Source organism: Aotus nancymaae, unplaced genomic scaffold (genome assembly GCF_030222135.1).
Source record: "Aotus nancymaae isolate 86718 unplaced genomic scaffold, 86718_ANA_hifiasm-v0.15.2.pri h1tg000059l, whole genome shotgun sequence".
NCBI lineage: Eukaryota > Metazoa > Chordata > Mammalia > Primates > Aotidae > Aotus > Aotus nancymaae.
Genome location: NW_026988473.1, coordinates 39,616,907 through 39,640,710, shown reverse-complemented (window position 1 = coordinate 39,640,710; position 23,804 = coordinate 39,616,907). Strand labels below are relative to the sequence as shown.

General features: G+C 40.3%; 1 protein-coding gene across 3 annotated transcripts in view; it reads left to right on the top strand.

Moving 5' to 3' along the window:
* Positions 1-23,804, top strand: part of NELL1 (neural EGFL like 1) — a 912,020-nt gene that overhangs the window by 153,185 nt on the left and 735,031 nt on the right. For all 3 annotated transcript variants that reach the window (XM_012456483.2, XM_012456482.2, XM_012456484.2), the window contains one exon: positions 8,005-8,175. In XM_012456483.2, coding sequence (XP_012311906.1) covers positions 8,005-8,175 — 171 coding nt within the window. The remainder of the gene's footprint in view (positions 1-8,004; positions 8,176-23,804) is intronic.

Below are 23,804 nucleotides of genomic sequence, written 5' to 3'. Positions count from 1 at the left end.
GGCATTTAGTAAAAACATACTTGTTATAGTTTTAATTTTTAAAGGTATAATAAAAATCTGTATACTTGAAGTTGGAGTGTTCCAGTTTCTATTGATGTATAAAAAAAACTACCCCAAAACTTATGCTCACAGGTTCCTTGGATCAGGAATTTGGACAGAGCTCAGAAGAGATGGCTTATCTCTGTTCTGCCGCTTTTGTGGCTTCAGTGGGAAGAGTGGACAACTGGGCAGGCCAGCTCGAGGTGTTTTCACTTACAAAGTTGATGTTTATAATGGCTGTTGGCTGGGATCCCAGTTGGGGTTGTCAACTAGAGCACCTACATCACCTAAATGCCGCTTCCCCAATATGGTCCGGACTTCCTTACAGCAAGGTGGCCTTAGGGTAATTGGACTTCTTAAAAGGTGACTCAGGGCTTAAAGCATGAGTATTTTCTGGTAAACAAGATAGAAACTGCATTTATACATTTATGGGAGTCATCAAGCATTACTTTTGCCTTCAAAGTACTTACAAGTCCATCCAGGTTCAAGGGGAGGAGACAGTTCCCACTTTTCCAGGAATGGAATGTGTTCACATTGCAGACGAGTATGCAAGATGGGAGATGTTGTGGCTATCTTTGGAAAATACAATTTGCCCAACAGAATATTAAGGCGTGTAATTCAGTTTATCTGTGATACACAAGACAGGAGATGACTGTGTTCATGCCTACTGCCATTTCTTTGTACTTATAGACTAGCAGTAACTTGTGCCCATTGTTACTTTTCAGCTTTTTTCTTTTTGCCTTTCTTCAGTTTCAGGTTTCTGTACCTCTCTTTATTGAGTCAAGGTAGACTAGTAATCTCTAAATCTCATTGGTTATTATCAGGAAAAGTTTATTTTTGTTTACATCCCAGTTCAGTGTTAACCTGTGTGAGGAAAGGTATCTCTGCTCCATGAAGTCATTTATAGACCCAGACTTTTTCCACCATATGGTGCCACCACCCAACAAGGCCTCAGAATTTCCATAGGACCTCTGCAACTAGCATGGATAAGGCACATCCTCTGTTAACTGTTTTGGCCTGGACATAATACACAGCACTTCTTCTCATGGTGTTTTTTTTTTTTTTTTTTTTTTCGGTGACAGCTACTCATATGGTCCCTCCTAGATTCAAGGGAACTGGGGAATATAGTATGTGCCCAGTGCCCAGGGGCGGGGTGCACATCTGCTGCATTCATCTCTCCTTCCCCTCTCCTCCAGGGTGATGAGGAGTCTGGAGCCTGAATGTTGACAGAATATCAAGGATAGAATGAAATTAATTGACCAACTATTAGCATAAGAATTATAGGAATTTAGACCTGAGCTGGACTTTAAAAATTATTTAGTTTAATATTTTAAAACTATTATTAATAGCTTAAAACTATTGAGCCAGAAGAATGAAATCTTATGGGAAACTCCAATTTATGTAATAGATGACAGTGAAGTTGCTCTGGTTAAAAAAGGTTATAGGCCTCTTCTTTTCCCTCTGCCATAGACTCTAAGGGCCTTTTGAGGAATTCTAGGGCTCTGTGGATCAGATATAATTACTTTATTTAAGACACATTAAAAAAATGAGGGACAGAGGGGCAGGGACATGATATGCCAAAAATTACATGGTTTGTCTATGGTAGATTTAAGGTTGCAACTCACGCCTCAGTAGTCCCACTACTATTTACTTAAAAATGGTGCTACTGCCTCTTTTTCAGGGTACATAGTTATTGAAACCCCTGGCCTAAGATGGGCATGGTATACCTGCCTTGTGTTGTTGGCTTCATCTCTTTATTAACTAAGCAGTGGACATAGGACCAGGAAACAGACGAGAACTTCAGCATGGGCCAGATGCGGTGGCTCATGCCTGTAATCCCAGCACTTTGGGAGGCTGAGGTGGGTGGATCAGTTGAGGTCAGTAGTTCAAGAAAAGCCAGGCCAACATGGCGAAACCCTGTCTCTACTGAAAATACAAAAATTAACAGGGCGTGGTGGTGGGTGCCTGTAATCCCAGCTACTCAGGAGGCTGAGCCAGAAGAATGGCTTGAATGTGGGAGGCGGAGGTTGCAGTGAGCCAAGATGATGGCACTGCACTCCAACCTGGGCATCAGAGTGAAACTCCATCTTAAAAAAAAAAAAAAAAAAAAAAAGAGTTTCAGCATGAACAACTGTAGCATTTCTTTCCAGAGTGATGAAATTAGCATAAAGAATGAGGGTTGGCACCTGGGTCTGCAATAGTATGACTTGGCAGCATGGGGCATCATGAGAACCAGGGATGAAGGCTGCCTGAGCACTTGAGCTGTTTTATCCTCTGACCTTAATGTGATCATGCCACTCTACCCAGTGAGGAATACAGTGTGGTGGAATTAAGTAAACCTGGATTTGAATCTTGGGAGTTATATGACTGCAGGCAAAGCACTTTATCATTTTGAATCTCAGTTTTCACACTTATGATCATAAGTAACATTTAAGATTATTGGCAGAATTGCAGATAATATATTTAAAACACCTGAAACAGTAGAAAGTAATGGGATGTTGCCACTGAGTACACCCACTTTGGTGTCTGTCTACCAGACTCAGGTTCAAGTCATGGCCCCGCCTCCTGTAGTGGTCTGAGCTTCACATCTTGAATTTCATATCTGTAAAATGAGGTAGTGATTAAAAATATGAACTTGAGTTGCTGCATAAAGCATGAAGCCTGGAACTAGACTGCTTTTGTTTAAATCCTGGATCTGTTCCTATCTACCCATACAAACTTGGGCAAGTTATTTAGTGTTTTTGTACTTTTGTTTCTTTTTTTATAAAATAGGGATGATAATAGTTGGATATTTTTAAGGTTGTTATGAGGATTGCATGAATAAATATTTGCAGACTAGTGCCTGGCCCATAGTCAGTACTATAGAAATATTTGTTAAAACAAGTAAAAGATCTTACAGGCTTGTGGTAGGAATTATTTTGACATAAAATATACAGATGTAAAGGCAGTTCTCCTAGTAATGATTAGTACTCAATAATTATTAGCTATTATTATATACATAATGTTAGCTATATTGTTTTTGTTATCATTATTATTGTTGCCTATAAAAATAGAGTTACCCTTTTTTTTTTGACATGGAGTCTTACTCTTGTTGCCCAGGCTGGAGTGCACTGGTGTGATCTTGCCTCACTGCAACCTCCACCTCCTGTATTCAAGTGATTCTCCTGCCTCAGCCTCTTAAGTAGCTGGGACTACAGGCACAGGCCACCACGCCTGGCTAATTTTTTTGTATTTTTGATAGAGACAGGGTTTTGTCATGTTGGCCAGGCTGGTCTCAAACATCTGACCTCAGGTGATCCACTCACCTCAGCCTCCCAAAGTACTGGGATTACATGTGTGAGCCACCACGCTCAGCCAAGTTACCCTTTATTCTGGTCCTACAAAATCTTAGGCACTATGCTGGGAAACTTTTTTTTTTAAATTATCTTTAGGATTTTTCAGGATTTGTGGAAATGGTCCACCCAGGTCCTCTCTCTCTATATATATGTGGTGGCTTGTTCCTTTTATAGAAAGTAGCTGGACACCTGCCTGGGTTTCTCTCTATCTGGAGAGTCCTGCTAGGGGTACACACTGGGAAAGAATGTTGTCTTATTTCCCAAATCTATTTTGCTTTGACCTCCCCACCCAGACTCCTAGGAAGCAATGGTTTATTCAGGGCCACAGAAAAATCACTGTTGGAATGTAGGCAGGTACTGCACTAACTCTGGAGCTCTTTGGGGTGTGATGTATTTCTCAAAATAGCTAGCATATATCCTTGTAGAATAACTGGAAAAGAGACATTTTCTAAGAAATGTTTTACCTTTACTAGTGAATTATTGCTGGATACCATCTAAAATTAACTTTTACTGTTTTCACAATATTTTATATATATATATATTTAAATATATATAATCTCAAAATAGGATACCCTTGGTATTAATTTTGGGGAAAATGATAAAAATTTAGTAAAAATAATTTGATCTTTACCTATATTTTTAGAATTATTGTTCCTGAATTTATTTCCAGATATACTAAGGAATTCAGATAGTCTTATGAAATTTGACTTCAGTTCATGGTAATACTGATTGTACCTAATACTCAAGGGTGGAGCTTTGGGGATTATGCATGTTGATTCTGGGTGGGGTCTACCTTGCACTTAAAGCAAAGGCCTGGGCTTTAAAAATTTGGCTAAGTACGGTGCGTGCCTGTAGTCTCAGCTGCTCGGGAGGCTGAGGCAGGAGAATTGCTTGAATGTGGGAGGCAGAGGTTGCAGTGAGCCGAGATCGTGCCACTGCACTCCAGCCTGGCGCCTGGAGACAGAGCAAGACTCTGTCTCAAAAAAAAAAAAAAAAAAAAAAAAAATTGGCTAAGTAAATACAGGTTGGAAAAGATTTGTCTTCATAACATTTTGTGTGAAGGGTCTTGGGGTATTAGTTTATGGGAAAGTCAGTGTAAGCATAGTTGTGCACAGCCCAGAGCAAAGCAGGTGATAGTGGCACTGTACTTTGCATTAGACCACATCTGTACAAGTGCCTTTATTCCTGGATGCTGTATTTAAGTGGAAAATCAATTTATTTGACCCTGTGTAGAGCATAGTGACCAACATGGGGAAGGCTGGAAAGAGGAAGAAGGCAGAATCCTTGTCCAGGAGGGGCTCATAGTTTAGATGGAGATGGGAGTATAAAGAAAGGAGCCAGGGATGCTTGGCTTGAAAAAGAAAGAAAGAAGAGGGAATATCATTGCTGTTTTCAAATATTTGCAGGATAAGCAGACTTTCCTGGGAGCAAAGGCAATTTGTTGGAACAACACACTTGGCTGAGGTCCAAGGCTAAGAGCTTACAAAATCTTTGGCTTACAAACTCTGGCTTATAGTTTTATCATTTATACAGCTGCCCTCCCTACAGACTCTTGAGAAGACCCCAGTATACCTGAGTCCTGAAGAGTGAGGACTAGTGAGGGGTAGATTGCTCACTAAATACCACCTCTGATTGCTTCCAGTGTCCTCCTTTTACCTGCCAGCACCACGTGGTTCCTATTCACTTGCTCGTAGCATCAAACATCTGCTCCCCTCATCATGACCACCTGGCCAGGAAGTAAGGCAACACCTGGCATACTACTATAGTGCTTCTTAAACATAGATGTGAATGAACATGAATCATCTGAGAATTTTATTGAAATGCAGATTCTGCTGTAGTATACCTTGGTGTTATCCCAATAATCTGAATTTCCACAGGTGATGCAGCTATTGGTGGTCTATAGGCCACACTGAGTCACAAGGTTCTACCACAGAACATGAGTCTTCCCTCCAGGCTACAGCCAAATCCCGTCGGGCCAAATGACTTTCTGCTCAGAGTTGACTCATCTTTATTTGTAGAGCATTACTGCCTGGAAATATTGCCTTATTTTCCTCCCAGCCCTCATGAAAGAATTTTATCCAGATGTCGCTTAGCCATCCAGTGTTTTTATTATCCCTAAGGCCACTTCAGCAGTTATCTGACATGTTTTTTCAAAAATATATCATCTTGATTTTCATCCAAGTTGTGTGAGATGCAGCACTTTTTGAATATGTGCAGGATGCGGCCAGAAACTTTAGCCTAAGATGCAAGTATCATTTGCCTGACATTAGGACAGACTTCTTTTCTCATAGCTATATATTTGTGATTACCCCCAGGTAACCACTGACTCCAGTGCTTCATAAAGTGATCTTTAGAGACCTGTTTATGATACATTGAACACTTGCTCAATGAGGCCACAACCCCAAGAATAATGATGAAATCTGGTTAAATGTATTTGCCTCCCTGTTTAATGATTCTATCAGGTGACTTCTATGAGTATTTCTAATTGTCATTGATTGAAGACCTTTCAAGGTCACATCCCTTCCCCCAGTAGTTGCTTATTGGTCAAAATAAAGTAGTTGAGAGATTTCTTGTGATGTATGAATCCTAGTAAGATCTCAAATATAAGTTCATGCTGCGTTTCTATACAGGTGCTGAATGGTCTTGGGCAAGATACTTAATATCGTTGATCATCTATAAAATAGGGACAATGATATCTACTTTAAAGAAATTAAAAGATGATATCTATGAAAGCACTTGCTATATTCCTCACACATGGAAATCATTTGTTAAATGACTTTTATTGCCTCCTCATTTGTTCCTTTTAGGCTACTTTCTACCTTTTTCTTGGTGGGGGGGACATATTTTACTTCTTCGCTAGTCACAAAGCACCTTCAGAAGTGGGATATATATTTTAAACTCCTTTTTAGCTTTTCATTATGTGTTCAGTAAAGACATGTTGAATGAATTAATGAATGGCCAATAGTCTGTAATGTCTTCTTGATGTCTAAGTTCTCTGTTTGATTCTTTAATGTTCTAACTACTTAGAAAAAATTGGAAAATTCTGTTAAAATTAATGCCTTCTTTGTTTAAAGCATTTTCTTCTATGTAGTCTTATAAAGTATGAATTACATAAATTATTACTAATAAGTATGAACCTGGGCCCTGAAGCTGGCCACTATGGTAAAAATAGCCTCTTTTAGTTTATGACCTTGGGCATGCTGCTTTGTACTGGTGCAAATGAGGTAGGTCAGAGGCTGGTCTTGACTGTGCTTGCCCTTCACTCTTTACTTTGGAAAGATCTCTTGTGAAAAATGAGCAAGAAATATGTATTTGTTCTTTGGCATGAGTTTTGGGATTCAGGCACAATAGAGGCTGAGTTTCACGATATATTCATTTTAGTTTTCATAGAAGATGCATTTTGTCTTTTAGATTAAATACAGTCTGGCTAGTGGGGTTAGCCAGTTCAGTGGATTAGAATAGAAGCAGCAGGTCCTTCCAAATCTAGGGATTAAGCCTAGTTACCTGTCTAGGCAAGTCGCTCTGGAGTTGTCTATATGAATGAGTTGTTGGAGTTATCCATGGGGACTAGCAGTGCCTGGTGAGGCTGTCCTCATGACTTTGTCATCATGCCTCTAGGACGGGCAACAAACTGGCAGAAAGTGAGCACACTGTCAAATTTAGTTTGAAGTTTAAATCTGGCTTGGGTATGTTTAATCCTTAATCTCACTTTTTAAGTTTTCTAAAAAGGATAATACTACCAGTCTTACAGGTTTTTTGAATGATAAATTAGTACATGTGAAATACCTAGTGCAAGCCCTGATGGAGAGTTCAGGCCCAATGTTGATGACAATGACACATTTCAGAAGAGAGGCATAGGAAACAAAATAGTTTTGGCACCCGTGAAAGTACCAGCCCTGTTGTGTGCCTGAGGAGTGTCCCAAAGTTGCTTGTATCATTTTATGACTGAAGTGCAGACCACAGTGGTAAAGCTAAGACTTTCTTATGGGTCTGAAAAACAGGATAATAATTTTGGAAAAGAAAAAAACTCAATTGCATATTTTATCCTCCTATAATTTGAAATACTGATTCTTATGTGACTAGCTTCAACCTTTTCTCCCCTACTCATTATCTAGGAATTGTTATTCAATTATATCTTTTTGTTTAGGGGGAAGAAAAAAAATTAGACTAACCTGTTCATTCTGACAACGTATTTCAATCCCTGATGTCCAACATATGATTTCTGTTTCCCTTTAATTCTTCAAAAAGTAAAGATAATAGATCTAAAAATAACCATCAATAGATCCATTCCACATGAATGGCCTTTTTTAGATGATGGAAAGAGGGTTCTGATTTGTAGTTTTAAGTATTTAAGAAACACTGCACTGAGTTTTGCTAATTAGCTGTGGCTTGTTACCTCACAGTGGATCAATTGATCTCTATTTCAGAGGCTCAGAATGTCACCATGAGGGCTCTCAGACAATAGATGCATTGGGTTCTATACAGTGAATTGATTTCAGGTCTTAGCTCTTTGTGTCATGTTTAGCTAACTTTAGATTGTAAGAGACCTGGTAGTAAGGGCTTGAGGGATTGATGATGGCTGTGATATACAGAACTGAAGTGAAACAAATGTTTGTTCCTTTACATACAGCTATTTTGAACTGGAGAGCAGCGGCCTGAGGGATGAGATTCGGTATCACTATATGCACAATGGGAAGCCAAGGACAGAAGCACTTCCGTACCGGATGGCAGATGGACGATGGCACAAGGTTGCACTGTCAGTTAGCGCCTCTCATCTCCTGCTCCATGTCGACTGTAACAGGTATTTCTTTGTCTTTGGTCATTGCTAATTCTGCCCTTGAAATCAAGCAATGGAAAGGGGAAAAAATATCAAATTCCTTCACGACTTGCCAGGAAACAAACACCAAGGGACTCTAATCGTAATTTAACCTACCAAATGGGACATTAGGCATGCTAAAATGACCAACTGTAATATGATAAGAAAACAGTTCATTAAGATGAAAATGTATCCCGTGATTAGGAGCAAATGTACAAAAGGTTGATTGCAGATTGGGGAATAGTAAGTGCACCTCAGTGTGCTCCAGGCACTGGCTGGAATTCCATGGAGCTGTGATCACAGTTAACGGTGATAAATTGTTGTTGAGTTTGTTCCACTTGGAAGCGAATAAGCTCAGCTACCTTAGAATGAATCTGAGAAGCCTGTGCTACTGAAGCAGCTGATTCTATTTCACTTCATCAAGCGTACCTTTGCTTAAATATCTTTTCCAAATGGAGGCTTCTTAAAGAGGCTATTCTTTGAGCCTTTTGGAATTGATGCCATCTATTTTCTTCAGAGGAATGAGCCTTCCAGCTTGTCAGGGGATGGTGGGACTATTTGTGAGGTCTGGGGGGTTTCACAGGAGGTTTAGGGTTGGGTGGGATGGAAATGTTGTCTCCTATGGCTGTCACTGGAGCTGAGCTTAATGAAAGTTGAAGAACGAGAAAGGCCATTGGTTTCTATTGGATTATTTATGGCTGGACAGCTGGATAATGGTGTTCAAGGGAAAAGTTTTGATCTCTCCAGAACCCACTGAAAATCCTTATGAATAGTGACCTGAGTCCAATTACAGAGACTTTTTTTTTTTTTGCATTCTGAGCAGTACCCATGTATTATTGATTCTCATTAATGATGCCATCCAAGTTAAAATGACTTTTCAGCCACACAAGACTTTCTCCCTTGAGCCCAGAATAAAGAACAGGCATATTGGGGATAGCCTCCCTTACAAAAACCATCAAGAGGAGAGATATTCCAAGGTCAGTCAGCTTTACAGCACATTTCTCGTGAGGAGATGTTTAAATGTGCTTGTCACTCTGGCTCTGCAGTCTCTTTTAGAAGACTTGGAAGGGCAGGAAACTAGTGTCAGGCTCAAGGGAAGGTTTGCCATCTTGAGGTGAGTCTTGGTCCATTTTGATGTGACCTATTTCAGGTGCTTTTTACACTTCTGAAGAATTGTGGTTTCAACCAGATATAATAAGTATGGTTGGACAGAGTTTCCATAGAAATCACTAGCTCCTTTGTACCCTGCAGACCAGGGCTGAGCAGCCTGGTTAAAGCCAATGCTTAGCTGCTACATTCATTTTCACTTTCAATAGCTCATTGGCCCATTCAGTTCCCTAGAATTAAAGTGGCCTGTCAGGTAACACTCCTACGACCCACCGTGACCTACCACCCACATGCTGTCCAAATAGGATTGCAGAGGAAGAGCACTGCTTGTCCTTCTAAGCCACAGGCCAGAAAGAGGCCGCAGAACCTGGTTTAGTAATTTCCAACTTAATAGTCCTGGAGATACTGCTGTTTTCTTGCTATGCAGTTTTTTGTTTCTTCCTTCCAAAAGTTTTACTCTGTTTACAGACATTCTTCTCTCTAGAGGAATTCTTAGGTGGTGCTTGGCCTTTAGTGCTCAGTCCACATTTGTGGTGCTTGTTGTTATTTACTCTGCATACCAATGGCACCTCTTTGACCCTGCCTTCAAACTTTCACATGCTGTAGGTCCTTCATGCAACCATGATCTCCCTACCAGGAGAATGAGAAGAGGATGGGAGATCTGTAGTTCACAGTATTCTTTAGAGTTATTCCCATTTATAAAGAATCGACTGAGGGTATTCTAAATATTCCTTCTCTTTTCTTAATATTCTTTCTACTTTGGCTTATGGGATAGCATGTCCCTTATGTAAGATCTTGGAGGGAAAACTTATGAAGTTGCTGCTAGTTAGTGATTTGCAGACTCCAAACCAAATACGTTTTTCAGGTGGGTCAAGAGAAAAAATGGTCCCAAAAGACTGGGTCATAAGAAAAGTAAATTTTGATTTTCATGTAGGAAAAGTCTAGAAACATGGTTGCCAAATCTGCCTATACATAAGAATTACCTGGGGAACATATTAAAAAAATAGATAACCAGGCTCTGCCTCTGACCTACTGGATCAGATTCCCTGAGGGTGGAAACCTGGGAGGCAATATTTTTAACAAGCACTCCATATAGGTTCCATGCAGGCAGTCTAGTCTTGGTGCATGGACTGGTATTTCGGTACCACTGGCTTAGAGGAGAAAGAATTTGATGGAGGGGCTGGGCTACAACAAATAAATAAAGTCTTGGAAGACCAGTTACCTGAAGCATGGTAAAGAGGAGAAAAAGATTAGGAGAAGGTAGTGTCTAATGCGCAAAACAAACCTTACCTCCTTCACAAGTTTCTTCCCAGCCACAACTTGCCAACTTTACTGTAGCAGAAGCTCTGTCCCATATATCAAGATGCTGGTTCTACCACTTTTAGTCTCAGCCAGCCTCACAGAGTGTGAATTTCAGCTATGCATTTGATACTACCTTGTGATTCTTATTTTTTTTTTATCCCTGTCACCCTTAGAGTTTTTCTCAACCTCTCACCCAGTAGTGTCCTGCTGATTAGAGCATGAAAGGAGATGGTGTTAGATAACATTTGAGTGTTAACTGTGCTAGGCACAGTGCTGTGTACTTTACATAGATTAACTTATTTCACTTTCATTCTATTAGTTCTTCTTCTTTTTAAGCTGAGGAAACTGAGGTTGTATATTTATCTGCAATCCTGCTGCTGATAAATGGCAGCACTAGGATTTGAACCCAAGTCTGATCTATGAGTGTCTGCATCTAGCTACTACTATGCTATTTAGCCCAACAGTGGGGACCATTGACACCATATTTGGAACATGAGGGAAGGCCAAGATTCAATGTGAGCAGTTTGTTCCTTTCTAGTATTTCCTCCTCACATGTCTTATATTGCTAATCCTGGGAGATGCTTGGGAAGATGTGGAGTCTAATTGAGGGAACCCTTTACATTGGTGCTGGAGAAGGGATCTACATTGATTTAGCCTCTCCTGTAGGCCAGGTAATGTGCTAGGAATAGTATTCCTTAGGATAACCATATGGGGACAGTTTTACTAGGCCCATTTTTCAGATTTGGAAATAGAAAGCCTCAAGATAAATAACTAGCTGTCAATCACATAATATAATAAGCATATAACCAAAACTTTGAGTTCGAATCTACCTTCCAAACCTTAGTCTTACCCACCCTCCAGGTCACCTCTATAGTGTGCTTATGACATATACTGCCAAAGACAAGGTCACAACCACACCAGGGAGTCTTCCCAAGGGAGATATACCACGGAAGGTTCAGGGACCGTGAAAACATCTAAAGTCAGGAAGAGAAGATTTCCCAGATAATTTCATTGCTCTGAGAAATATTAATGTGGCAAGATTTTGCACATTATTATTTTAGGTCAGAATTGAGAGACAGAGCTTTTTCAGACCTAATTGCACAAATTGTCATGAGAAAAGAGACTGCTATTTTAGTTGGTAGTTTAACACTTCCTGCTTGCTACTGAGACACTTTTCTCCTTGCTTCAGCTGTTTAGCTGGGCCTAGTTAGAAGCCCCTGATGTGTTGGTAGCAGATTACCTCAAGCTAGAATCATAAAAGGAACCATTCAGTTGGGTGGGCAGACTGATTATATCCATTGCCTTGGGTTTTTCTCTGGCTGCCTTTTATATTCAGTGTTGTCAACAAAGCCTAGAATGAAACCTGAACAAACCTTCCTTAGATTCACCCTCTCCCTTCTCAGTTCACTTTACAGCCTGTCTCCATTACTCAAAGGACAGAATCCACCAACATATGGGACTCAGTTCATAAGTAACCTTTTTAATTCACAGCAAAATGAATTTAATTTCCTTCTCTTTATTTGTAACTTTTAATTTTCATTCAGCCCATCAGGTTAATTTATGGGGCACACTATCTCTGCCAGGCTTTGCAGAATACAAGGAAATAAGAGTCCTTGCCATCAGGAGGTTTATGGCTTCTTCATTTAGTCATTTTAAATTCATTCTGAAACCACCAGGGCTCCTCACAGTGATTGGGCCTGGTCCCTGGATATCAGAATCAGAGGAAGCATGGATGCAGATAGGAGCCCTGTAAGCCACTGATTTGATAACTCACAGTGGCAACTGAACAGTGGAAAGAACTGGAAACAGCAAATCCCAGTATCTTGGTCTTGAATGGATGGCTTTTAATTCACCCAGCCTTTGGCCAGCCCTTTTTGTAATATGCAGGCGTCTCTAGCATGTGTTAACCTCCTCATGCCTCACTGCTGGAAAAAGTCAGCTCTTAAGTGCAGTCTATCACATTTCAACTTAGCTCTGAACTCTCATCTTATTTGCTCTGACTTGTTCAACTGTGTGTGGCACATACACACACATCTGCAGCCTGATTGTCACCTTGACAGGGAGTTAACAAGTGATTATAGTCTAGACTAGACTAAACATATTTAGCTTTTACTTTTAACATATGCTATTTATTATCCACAGAGCACATCTAACTTTTGCATACAACTGATCTTGAAAAGCATGCAGAATCTAAAACTAAACTTGCCACAAATCACTGAATAAGCTAGTAATTCAAGATTTCTATCTAAAATTTCATAGTAATTTCAGGATGTAAGCATCTGTTTATATGTGTAGACTTTTCATAATGAAACATGTTGATAGGGCATCTTCTTTCCAACTACTTACCAATGTCATATTATTAAACATCATATTTTTTGAGATAGTTAAGTCACAAGTATAATGTATGACATTGGTTTTATACAAGCATTTCTGCTGTAGTATGTAGAGGGAAATTAACAGATGACTATCAAAGGTCTCAGCTTTCAAGAGAGCCAGGCTGAGACTCTCAATCTCCTGGTTTTCCAACTGATATACTCTTCACTTCATAAACAGAAATACAAGAGCACAACTCATTATTAAAGTTAATTAAAATAAAATTGGAAGCTAGAATATGCCTCATGTAATACTAACAAAGCAGCTTCAGATCCTCTATGTAGGAAGAGATGGCAACCAAGCTAGGAAGGTAGGACATACTCGTGCGTAAATTTAAGTAACAGTACAAGGCAAGAGGACAAGAGATGTAGTAAAGCAGTCAGCATATGATGTATTGCTGGATTCCTGGTAGAGGCAATCAGGACTGGGAGATCACAGTAGGGGAAGCTCCTTGGGGACTTAGAGTAACCTCTCAATTTCCTACCAGTCTAGGTGAAAATACATGACAATCTCTGCAGCTTTATAGTTTTGCCATTATGTGATCTGATTCTGTACCAGTCACATGAATCAGGCTAGAACAAGGTTTATCTCACAGGCATCACAATTGCCAAACCTCGTCTGGTGAGAGAAAAGTGAGTATGGGTAAGTAGTATCGAGATGGTAGTGAGGGAAGGCCTGTAGGGAGAGACAGAGAAGGAAGTGTGGGAGAGGAGAGGAAAAGGAAAGATTTGTCTTCCATGTTTCAGATTTGAGGCATTTGAACTCTGTGGTTTAACCTAGATGGAAACACATTTTGGATCCTAGTCTTGGTTTTGCAATTTATAATATGTAATTTTTATGTAATGATGGCAGGAGTGTGAAAGCAAGAAACCTATGTCTAATATTCTCATTCATTCATTCATTCATTCACTCATTCATATGTCAGAAACTGTGCTTGCATCTGTAAAATGGGAGTAATATTAATTCTTCTACCATAGGGTAGTGGTAGGAATTTAGCTAGAGGATATATGCAAAATCCTCTGAAAATGTTAAGCTTCTGTAGGTACATATAACATCATTAAGTACAACAGACATGTACCATCATATAGCGAAGGTTTTAATGTGTTATACTGAAAATGAGTAACATATAGTCAAATTGCTTCCTCTGTAAAAATAGTGGGTTATGTCCCATGGATTCAGGACATAATGTGTAATGTAGATTCATTGAACAATGTGAGGTTTCTGAGGTTATTCTAATTTCCAGATCCTAACCAAGGTTCTCCAGTAGTTTGTCTTTTAGTTCTCTGGTCTGTAGTGCAGCACAGTATTGCATGCTTTTTGCACCAGTAGAATCACTTTAAAAATTTGTAACTGAGGTGAAGTGGGAAATGAGACACCCCTCCTGTGTAAGATTTTTTGTTGATCCTGGCAGGGCTTTGAGAAAATGCCATGCCCTCTTTCCCTTTATATTTCTGTGAGGAGTTGTTCAGAAATTTACACCTCACCACTCATGAGGCAAAATTATCATGGCTTTTATGAAAGGATGTAAAGTTTTAACTTTACAAATAAGGAAACTCATTTGCTATAATTTTCTGGATGCCCTGAGGCCCACATGGATGAGCAAAATATATACTATTTGCTTTTCTACTTTGAACAGCTGGCCTTTTAGCATAAAAATGTTCTTGACTGAAAACTTGAACTGAAAGAAATTGGTATAACCCTGGGCAAGTCCTTTACTGTCTCTGGGCTTCAGCTTCCTAAGTATACAATATGGGGCTAGGATTAGATGATTTTTAAGTCTTCTTCCAACTCTAGCCTTCTGGGCATATCTCTTGATTCTAGCTCATCACAACGCTTATTTCAGGGCTTGCATCACCCCCCTTCAGCACCATGGAGAGCAACTCAGCTTGTCCTCTTCAACGTGCCACTTCTGTAGTGGACCTGCAGAGGTTTGCAATCATCTGAATTTAAATGTGAGTTGGCAGTGCAACATGCTGTGGATGAGCAAAGAACAAAGCCTACTTCTCCTGGATGCTCACTCTCTCTTTTTCTTTTTTTGATCACTTGCTGGAGTAGATACTGAATATGTACTTTTGGACCCTAAAGGATGCTGGCCTTTTCTTCTCTACACCTTTTGCTCTGTTTTTCTTCCTGAGTTCTCTGCCTCAGATGTGTGACAGTGGACAGCTTGTGTAGGGTGCAGGCTTTTCTGGCCATGGAGGCCTTGGTAGCTTGATGACCTACAAGACAGAGGGCAGTGCACAGTAGCAAGCAGATGATAGATAGCTGTGCTGTGAAAGACATACATCCCCTGAATGCTGAAGTAAAACAAAACAAAACAAAAAGCTTTGATGCTGCTAAGTCAGAGAGATTTAAATAACAGGAAAGAGAACTAATATAAAGATACATAGATGGCCAATGTAGTACTTTCAAAGTTAGATTTTCAGGCAAAATAGAGAGTGGCTGCTTAATTGCTAAGGCAGCCTGGCCATTACAGTGTTGGATATCTCATTCTGACTAATCTCTCACATTTCTACCCATGTTGTGTACCCTGTGGCTTATTGATTTCAACCACATTAGGTGGATTCTAAGTTTAACCTTGCCCTATGTTCTATTAACATCAGTAGCAGACCTATTTCTAATTTTTAAGAACCTTCAACTTTTCCTTTTTTTTTTTTCTGGTGGGTTTAAATATGCCTTTGGTTAATGATAGCCTCAATGGAAGAGAGAGATAGGAGGTGAAAGGATTAATTGAAGTGGAAGATGAGTGAGTGACCTGCATTTTTCTTCATCAACTTGCACTCCTGGGCTTTGAAGTTTGCAAATGGAAAAGACTGGGAAAAAACACAATAGACGTTCTTTTATCTGGTGGCTTGTTGGCTACCTGTGGTCATGAGTAGATTAAAAAGAAAGCATTTCATTGCATACATGAGGCCTGAGATATGTTAGAGTAGGGAGGAAAATAAGACTTCATTTCCAACTCATAGTGATTTCATCTACCTGCTTTCAGTCACATCTCATGTTGCCATTGTATTACATGGACCTGGGTCTATATAGATGAATGGATGGGGAAAATAGGCTGCAAAAGAAATACATATTTTCTGATAGGAAAAATATTGATGCTTTCATCTTTATTGTTGTAATTTTGTTCTGTGTTTTTGATGGATATGCATGGTTATTTTTAAAAAGAAAAGCAAGGAGAGAAAATAAACCAGAACAATACACCTGGTGAAACTCTGTTAGAAAATAAGGTACACATTCATATATTAGTTTTCTCTGTTTTTTTTATGCTTCACTTGTTGGAAAGGAGCATTGGAGAATAAAAAATGCATGAGCCATGAGGACTTTTTAATTGAAAAAAAAAAAAAAAAAAAGAATTCCAAACAGTGCATGAGTTTTCCAGGTAGATCAGGGTGCTGATGTTGTTGAAAAGAACTGATTTTCTATACTACTGTAACAAGATTCATCTATCTCCTTGGAAACTTTAATTAAACTAATGTTATAAATAATAGCCAGAGCTGTTGGATACAAGAAAACAGATTTATAGCTGCATCTGTTCAGCTATTCTTCTTTTAGGTGGTATATTGGGGTTAGGGTGTGAGGATGAAGAGGCTTGGTTGGAAAAGGTTTCTGTGCACTCTTTTTCCTGCCCTCACCTCAAATCCAGTTGACTTTTCTCTCCCAGATCATCCTTTTCAGCTTCTTGTGAGTGTTTATCCCAAAAGCGTTCTAGAGTTGCAGAGCCAACCAGTTAATGTGCCTGGATCCACACCTGAGGGTTTTCATTGTCAATCAGAGAGGAAATAATTTCTCTTCTCTCTCTTTTTTTTTTTGTATGTATTTTTTCTCTTTGATCTTTTTTTTTATTGCATTTTAGGTTTTGGGGTACATGTGAAGAACATGCAAGATTGTTGCATAGGTGCATATGTGGCAGTGTGATTTGCTGCCTTCCTCCCCTTCACCTATATCTGGCATTTCTCCCCATGCTATCTCTCCCCAACTCCCCACCCCCTGCTGTCCCTCCGCTATTTCCCCAAAACAGAACCCAGTGTGTAGTGCTCCCCTCCCTGTGTCCATGTGTTCTCATCATTCAACACCCAGCTATGAGTGAGAACATGTGGTGTTTGATTTTGTGTTCTTGTGTCATTTTGCTGAGAATGATGGTTTCCAGGTTCATCCATGTCCCTGCAAAGGACGCGAACTCATCGTTTTTGATGGCTGCATAATATTCCATGGTGTATATGTGCCACGTTTTTCCTGTCCAGTCTATCATCGATGGGCATTTGGGTTGGTTCCACGTCTTTGCTATTGTAAACTGTGCTGCAATGAACATTCGTGTGCATGTGTCCTTATAGTAGAATGATTTATAATCCTTTGGATATATGCCCAGTAATGGGATTGCTGGGTCAAATGGAATTTCTATTTCTAGGTCCTTGAGGAATTGCCACACTGTCTTCCACAATGGTTGAACTAGTTTACACTCCCACCAACAGTGTAAAAGTGTTCCTATTTCTCCACATCCTCTCCAGCATCTGTTGTCTCCAGATTTTTTAATGATCGCCATTCTAACTGGCGTGAGATGGTATCTCAATGTAGTTTTGATTTGCATTTCTCTAATGACCAGTGATGATGAGCATTTTTTCATATACTTGTTGGCCTCATGTATGTCTTCTTTTGTAAAGTATCTATTCATATCCTTCGCCCATTTTTGAATGGGCTTGTTTGTTTTTTTCTTGTAAATCTGTTTTAGCTCGTTGTAAATTCTGGATATCAGCCCTTTGTCAGACGGGTAGGCTGCAAAAATTTTTTCCCATTCTGTTGGTTGCCGATTCACTCTATTGACTGTTTCTTCTGCCGTGCAGAAGCTGTGGAGTTTGATTAGGTCCCATTTGTCTATTTTGGCTTTTGTTGCCAATGCTTTTGGTGTTTTGGTCATGAAGTCCTTGTCTACGCCTATGTCCTGAATGGCTTTGCCTAGATTTTCTTCTAGGGTTTTTACGGTGTTAGGTCTTATGTTTAAGTCTTTAATCCATCTGGAGTTAATTGTAGTGTAAGGTGTCAGGAAGGGGTCCAGTTTCTGCTTTCTGCATATGGCTAGCCAGCTTTCCCAACACCACTTATTAAACAGGGAATCCTTTCCCCATTGCTTGTTTTTGTCAGGTTTGTCAAAGATAAGATGGTTGTAGATATGTTGTGTTGCCTCTGAGGCCTCTGTTCTGTTCCATTGGTCTATATCTCTGTTTTGGTACCAGTAGTACCATGCTGTTTTGATTACTGTAGCCTTGTAGGAGAGTTTGATGTCTGGTAGTGTGATGCCTCCCGCTTTGTTCTTTTTGCTTAGAATTGACTTGGCTATGCGGGCTCTCTTTTGGTTCCATATGAAGTTTAATGTGGTTTTTTCCAGTTCTGTGAAGAAGGTCATTGGTAGCTTGATGGGGATAGTGTTGAATCTGTAAATTACTTTGGGCAGTATGGCCATTTTCACGATTTTGATTCTTCCTAACCATGAACATGGAATGTTTCTCCATCTGTTTGTGTTCTCTCTTATTTTGTTGAGCAGTGGTTTGTAGTTCTCCTTGAAGAGGTCCTTTACATTCCTTGTTAGTTGCATTCCTAGGTATTTTATTCTCTTTGTAGTAATTGTGAATGGCAGTTCGTTCTTGATTTGGCTCTCTTTAAGTCTGTTATTGGTGTATAGGAATGCTTGTGATTTTTGCACATTGATTTTGTATCCTGAGACTTTGCTGAAGTTGCTTATCAGTTTCAGGAGATTTTGGGCTGAGGTGATAGGGTCTTCTAGATATACAATCATATTGTCTGCAAATAGAGACAATTTGACGTCCTCCTTTCCTATTTGAATACCCTTTATTTCTTTTTCTTACCTGATTGCTCTGGCTAGAACTTCCAGTACTATATTGAATAGGAGTGGTGAGAGAGAGCATCCTTGTCTAGTGCCAGATTTCAAAGGGAATGCTTCCAGTTTCTGCCCATTCAGTATGATATTGGCTGTCGGTTTGTCATAAATAGCTTTTATTATTTTGAGATACGTTCCATCAATACCTAGTTTATTGAGGGTTTTTAGCATAAAAGGCTGTTGAATTTTGTTGAAGGCCTTCTCTGCATCAATTGAGATAATCATGTGGTTTTTGTCTTTGGTTCTGTTTATGTGGTGAATTACATTTATAGACTTGTGTATGTTGAACCATCCTTGCATCCCCGGGATGAATCCTACTTGATCACAGTGGATAAGCTTTTTGATGTGCTCTTGAAATCAGTTTGCCAGTATTTTATTGAAGATTTTTGCATCTATGTTCATCATGGATATTGGCCTGTAGTTTTCTTTTCTTGTTGAGTCTCTGCCGGGTTTTGGTATCAGGATGATATTGGTCTCATAAAATGATTTGGGAAGGATTCCCTCTTTTTGGATTATTTGGAATCGTTTCAGTAGGAATGATACCAGCTCCTCTTTGTATGTCTGGTAGAATTTGGCTGTGAACCCATCTGGACCTGGGCTTTTTTTTGGGTGGTAGGCTCTTAATTGCTGCCTCGACTTCAGACCTTGTTATTGGTCTATTCAGGGTTTCAACTTCTTCCTGGTTTAGGCTTGGGAGGAGGCAACTGTCCAGGAATTTATCCATTTCTTCCAGGTTTTCTAGTTTATGTGCATAGAGTTGTTTGTAATAATCTCTGATGATGGTTTGAATTTCTGTGGAATCTGTGGTGATATCTCCTTTGTCATTTTTTATTGCATCTGTTTGGTGATTCTCTCTGTTCTTTTTTATTAATCTGGCTAGTGGTCTATTTTGTTGATCTTTTCAAAAAACCAGCTCCTGGATTTATTGATTTTTTGAAGGGTTTCTCATGTCTCTATCTCCTTCAGTTCTGCTCTGATCTTAGTTATTTCTTGTCTTCTCCTAGGTTTTGAGTTTTTTTGATCTTGCTCCTCTAGCTCTTTCAATTTTGACAATAGGGTGTCAATTTTAGATCTCTCCTTGCTTCTCATGTGGGCACTTATTGCTAAATATTTTCCTCTAGAGACTGCTTTAAATGTGTCCCAGAGGTTCTGGTATGTGGTGTCTTCGTTCTCATTGGTTTTGAAGAACATCTTTATTTCTGCCTTCATTTCGTTGTTTATCCAGTCAACATTCAAGAGAAAGTTGTTCAGTTTCCATGAAGCTGTGCAATTCTGGATTGGTTTCTGAATTCTGAGTTCTAACTTGATTGGACTGTGGTCTGAGAGACTGTTTGTTTTGATTTCCATTCTTTTGAATTTGCTGAGGAGTGATTTACTTCCAATTATGTGGTCAATTTTAGGGTAAGTGTAATGTGGTGCTGAGAAGAATGTATATTCTGTGGATTTGGGGTGGAGAGTTCTGTAAATGTCTATTAGGTTTGCTTAGTCCAGGTCTGAGTTCAAGTCCTGGATATCCTTGTTAATTTTCTGTCTGGTTGATCTGTCTAATATTGACAATGGGGTGTTAAAATCTCCCATTATTATTGTGTAGGAGTCTAAGTCTCTTTGTAAGTCATTAAGAACTTGCCTTATGTATCTGGGTGCTCCTGTATTAGGTGCATATATATTTAGGATCGTTAGCTCTTCTTGTTGCATTGATCCTTTTACCGTTATGTAATGTCCTTCTTTGTCTCTTTTGATCTTTGTTGCTTTAAAGTCTATTTTATCAGAGATGAGAATTGCAACTCCTGCTTTTCTTTGCTCTCCATTTGCTTGGTAAATCTTCGTCCATCCCTTTATTTTGAGCCTTTGTGTATCCTTGCATGTGAGATGTGTTTCCTGGATACAGCACTCCGATCGGTTTCGGCTTTTTATCCAATTTGCCAGTCTGTGTCTTTTGATTGGGGCATTTAGTTTATTTACATTTAGGGTTAATATTGTTATGTGTGAATTTGATACTGCCATTTTGATGCTAGTTGGCTGTTTTGCCCATTAGTTGATGCAAATTCTTCATTGTGTTGATGCTCTTTACCATTTGGTATGTTTTTGGCGTGGCTGGTATTGGGTGTTCTTTTCTATGTGTAGTGCCTCTTTCAGGAGCTCTTGTATAGCAGGTCTGGTGGTGATGAAATCTCTGAGTACTTCCTTGTTCGCAAAGGATTTTTTTTTCCCTTCACTTATGAAGCTTAGTTTGGCTGGATATGAAATTCTGGGTTGAAAGTTCTTTTCTTTAAGGATGTTGAATATCAGCCCCCACTCTCTTCTTGCTTGTAGGGTTTCTGCTGAGAGATCTGCTGTGAGTCTGATGGGCTTCCCTTTCTGGGTAACCCGACCTTTCTCTTTGGCTGCCCTTAGCATTTTCTCCTTCATTTCAACCCTGGTGAATCTGACGATTATGTGCCTTGGGGTTACACTTCTAGAGGAATATCTTTGTGGTGTTGTCTGTATTTCCTGGACTTGAATATTGGCCTGCCTTGCTAGGTTGGGGAAGTTTTCCTGGATAATATCCTGAAGAGTATTTTCCAGCTTGGATGCATTCTCTTCGTCACATTCAGGTACACCTATCAAATGTAGATTAGGTCTTTTCACATATTCCCGTATTTCTTGTTGACTTTGTTCATTCCTTTTTACCTTGTTTTCTCTAATCTTGCCTTCTCGTTTTATTTCATTGAGTTGATCTTCAACCTCTGGTATCCTTTCTTCTGCTTGGTCAATTTGGCTGTTGAAACTTGTGCATGCTTCTCAAAGTTCTCGTGTTGTGTTTTTCAGCTCCATCAATTCACTTATATTCCTCTCTAAGTTGTCCATTCTCGTTAGCATTTCGTCAAATCTTTTTTCAAGTTCTTAGTTTCTTTGCATTGGGTTAGAACATGTTCTTTTAGCTCACGGAAGTTTCTTATTATCAACTTTCTAAAGCCTGATTCTGTCATTTCATCACACTCATTCTCCATCCAGTCTTGTTCCCTTGCTGGTGAGGAGTTTTAATCCCTTGTGGGAGGAGAGGTGTTCTGGTTTCGGGTGTTTTCATCCTTTTTGTGCTGGTTTCTTTCCATCTTTGTGGATTTATCCACCTGTCTTCTTTGTAGTTGCTGACTTTCTGATTGGGTCTCTGAGTGGATGTCCTGTTTGTTGATGATGAAGTTATTTCTGTTTCTTAGTTTTCCTTCTAACAGTCTGGCCCCATCTGCTGTAGGACTGCTGAGGTCCACTCCAGGCCCTGCTTGCCTGGGGATCACCTGCAGCAGCTGCAGAACAGTAAAGGTTGCTATCAGTTTCTTCTTCTACTTTGTCCCAGAAGGATACCTGCCAAATGTCAGTCTGAGCTCTCCTTTATGAGGTGACTCTTTGGATATACGGGGGTCAGGGAGCTGCTTGAGGAGACAGTCTATCCATTATAGTAACTCAAGTGCTGAGCTGTGAGCTCTGTTGTTTATTCAGAGCTGCTGGGCAGGTACGTTTAAGTCTGCTACAGCAGAACTCATAAACCCCTTTTTTTCCCCAGGTGTTCTGTCCCGGGGAGTTAGGGCTTTATTTATGAGTTTCCACTGTGCTGCTGCCTTTTTTTTTTTCAGGGCTGCCCTGCCCAGCAAGGAGGCAGGCTAGTCACTGTCTGTCTGCAGAGGCTTTGCTGAGTTGCCGTGGGCTCCACCCAGCTGCTGTGTGAACTTCCCTGCAGTCCTGTTTATATGGGTGTAGTTAGAACTGCCTCGACAATGGTGGCCCGCCTCTGTAATGACGGACACTCTCTGTAATGGCGGGTTGCCTTGGCAGTGGCGTGTTGCCTCGGCAATGGCAGGCTGCCTCGGCAATGGCGGACTGCCTCTGTAGTGGTTGAGTGCCTCGGTAATGGAGGACGCCCCTCCCACACACAGTTGGACCGTCCCAGGTTCAGCTGTGCTTGCTGTGAAGCTCTCAACCCAGAGTGTTTCCAATTGTTGTTTTTTTTTTGTGTGTGTGTGTGGGTGGGACAAGCGGAGCCTGATCACCTGGCTCCCTGCTTCAGAGCCTTTTTTTTTTCTTTCAGTTGAATGGTCGACTTTCTTGCCTGCTGAAAAGGCGCCAGGATCTGTGTGCTTTCCCGTGCGGTGACCCACTGAGCTGGCTGAAACAGCAGCACTGAGATTCATGGCCCTTTTTTTTTTTTTGCCCGGGAGTCTCCTGGCCTGGCTCCCTGTTTCAGTCCCCTTTTTAAATCAGGTGAATGGGCGACTGTGGCTTCCCAGACCTCCACTTGCCAGACCCAGACCAGTGTGTTTTTTTAAGGAGAACCACCGCGCTGGGGTGCCGGCAAAACAGCCACGCCGGCCAAAACAGCCGCGTGGGCCAAAACAGCCACACTGGCGACCCATGGGGCTCCTCTGCCTGGGATTCTCCTGATCTGTGGGCAATAGAAATCTGTCTGGAAATGCGGCGTCCACTCACCCTCTGCACTTTCACTGGGAGTTGCAATCCTGAGTTCTCCTAAGCGGCCTTCTTCGGTTGTCTCCCCTCTCTTTGATCTTTTGTACAGTACACAGTGTACTGTGTACTGTACAAAAGCATTCTCAACTTTATCCAGAATAAGTAAAAACTTAAGATTTCTTCATTTTCTGCTGATCCTGGAAAAATGTAGAAATCTCTGAAGGTTTACCTGAGCGGCGGATAGACCTGAGGACTCCGGTCTCCAGGAGTCCTGGAGAGTCCTTAAAGTCTCCAACTTTAAGCCGGAGAATCTTCCCAGAGCAATTTCTCTTCTCTTTAAAGGGTCTGTGTGATGGTGTCTCTAACTCTTCCTCAGGAATGCCATGTCTCATCCCTACTTATTAGAGTCTTTTAGTCTGAGGGTGTCACTTTTCTGACAGCAAATTTCACGCATTTGAACTTACAGGTTACAAGTTTCGGCCATCATCTGACATCTTTG